We start from the raw sequence: 1,964 nt of genomic DNA, 5'->3' as shown, positions 1-1,964 counted from the left end.
AAAAATGGCGTTAATTGTTCCTAGTCTCTCAGATGACAACCAAGAACTGATCCTAAGCACCGAAGTATTTGATTTGAGAACAAGAAACAATCCTAAAAAAAAAGCGTTTCATTTTTCACTGTTTTGGCTGTGTTACTCACTGATAAGCATATACGCCATACTGTCAAAAATGTTTCACTCGCTCCATTTTTCTCCCATTCTTCTCCTATTTTACATTAATAGTTTCTTCTAAAATGATTTCTTAGTAACTAGTATTTTCTGTTTATTTCTTCACAATAGAAAATGGATGATGATAAATGAAAAAGACAGATTCGTGTCTGCAAGGCAAGAGCCAAAAATGGCGTTAATTGTTCCTAGTCTCTCAGATGACAACCAAGAACTGATCCTAAGCACCGAAGGTATAGAACCCATTAAGATACCTGCTAATGCTAATGTCAGTCAAAGACTGATATGTACTACGTAAGATATGAAGTTTTTTTTTATTATGAAAATATTCTGATATTCAAATTACAAAACATTTTCTTAATTGCTCTATGAAATCACCTATCCATGTAATTGTCAAATGCAGCGGTGGCGAAAGGGGTGCTCTCCCCTGTCAGCAGCCAGAAAAAAATGTTCGATCAAGTATAAAATCATTTAGATAAAGCAGGACACTGACTGTGCCTGGTGGTTATCTACCAATGCGATTCTATGGAGAACGCAACACAACCTTAATGATGGTCTGTTCAGACTTCCACCAACAATGCAAACAGCACTGTGTCATCTAACGCTCACAGAGAGCAGAGTTTGATTTGTCGTACCAGGGTCACGGCCAGCGTACGATGCAGGGAGCACCCGGTTTGAGAGATTAAAATGGTTAAAACCCCAGAGCCAGAGCATCCACCAGTGGTAACATCATCAAAGCAACATGAGGTCATTTGACCCAGTGGCGGCACTAGAATTTCCCCGATGGCAGGGCAATGTACTTTGGTACATGGCGGCATTCCAGGGCCAAAGCCTCCCCGCAGGTTCATAGCCAGCTATGTAGAATGCAAACTCTGAGTGGCCTAATCATTTAGCTGGCTATATTTTTTAGCTGATACCATTAAAATCATTGAGTTCATCAAATAAATGCGCTACCAAACATGATCCACTAAGCACCACTCTCAAATAAGTTCTGCAGTGCTTAATAGGAACAGGCCTATTCTATTTTGAAAAAACATTCAGCGACCATCGCATATCGGCACACCCCCACCCCCATTTCATGACTCCTATATGCCACTGCTCCTCAAGATGAATGAAAGTGTCTCTAAAATATGTCATGGTATTGTGTTTTTTTGGTACTGTACATAGTATATGGAACACGGATATTTTGGGTTATGAGTGTGGTAAGGTTGCTGAAGAATGGCTTTCAAAAATATTCCGCTATCAAGGCTACAAGTTAGTAGTTCATGAAGACAGCCTTGAAGGTCGCAAATTGGCTGATGACCCCAAGTGGAAACCAAAATCCTTGTACAAAGATGAGGTGAATAATTGTTGATATTCAATATTAATCCAATCAGTTTAAATCATTTTGACTCTCCTAGATAAACACAGCTTTGGTGAGTGTATGGTCAATGGCTGTGACTAGTATAACGCATAACATTCGTCTCTATGCGCTTTACAGGACAACAGAAAAGAATAAAAACCAGAATAAATGGTTGAAATGGAAAAGAAAATGATAGAAAAAAAAACAACACAAAAAGGAAAGTGGAAAGCAAATAAAACAGGAGAGTGGAGGAAAAATTAGAGATTGTCAAATAAGAATGATTTAAGATGGCGCTTTAAAGATCATCAAATTTACTAGTCTCTTATTTTTTTTTATTCAACTTATAAGGCAAGAACAGAACAGGTGAACAAGCACCTCTACAGAGCCGTCTTACCACCGGAGAAAAATGAATAAATAAATAATCAAATAAATGTAAAAAAGATAAGGATTCAATTAG

At 37.9% G+C, this 1,964-nt stretch overlaps 1 protein-coding gene across 1 annotated transcript; it reads left to right on the top strand.

Annotated features, from left to right (window-relative positions):
* The first annotated feature begins 283 nt into the window (after positions 1-283).
* Positions 284-1,964, top strand: LOC117110369 (mitochondrial amidoxime reducing component 2-like). The gene is made up of 2 exons (XM_033253065.1): positions 284-459; positions 1,333-1,964. The coding sequence occupies exons 1-2, from the start codon at positions 287-289 to the stop codon at positions 1,517-1,519; spliced, it is 360 nt and encodes a 119-aa protein (XP_033108956.1). The 5' UTR covers positions 284-286; the 3' UTR covers positions 1,520-1,964.

The sequence above is a fragment of the Anneissia japonica genome, unplaced genomic scaffold, assembly GCF_011630105.1.
Source record: "Anneissia japonica isolate Jap-2015-1 unplaced genomic scaffold, ASM1163010v1 scaffold52722_len2211_cov106, whole genome shotgun sequence".
NCBI lineage: Eukaryota > Metazoa > Echinodermata > Crinoidea > Comatulida > Comatulidae > Anneissia > Anneissia japonica.
Note: the sequence above shows the minus strand (reverse complement) of the source record. Positions and strands in the feature narration are given on the sequence as shown.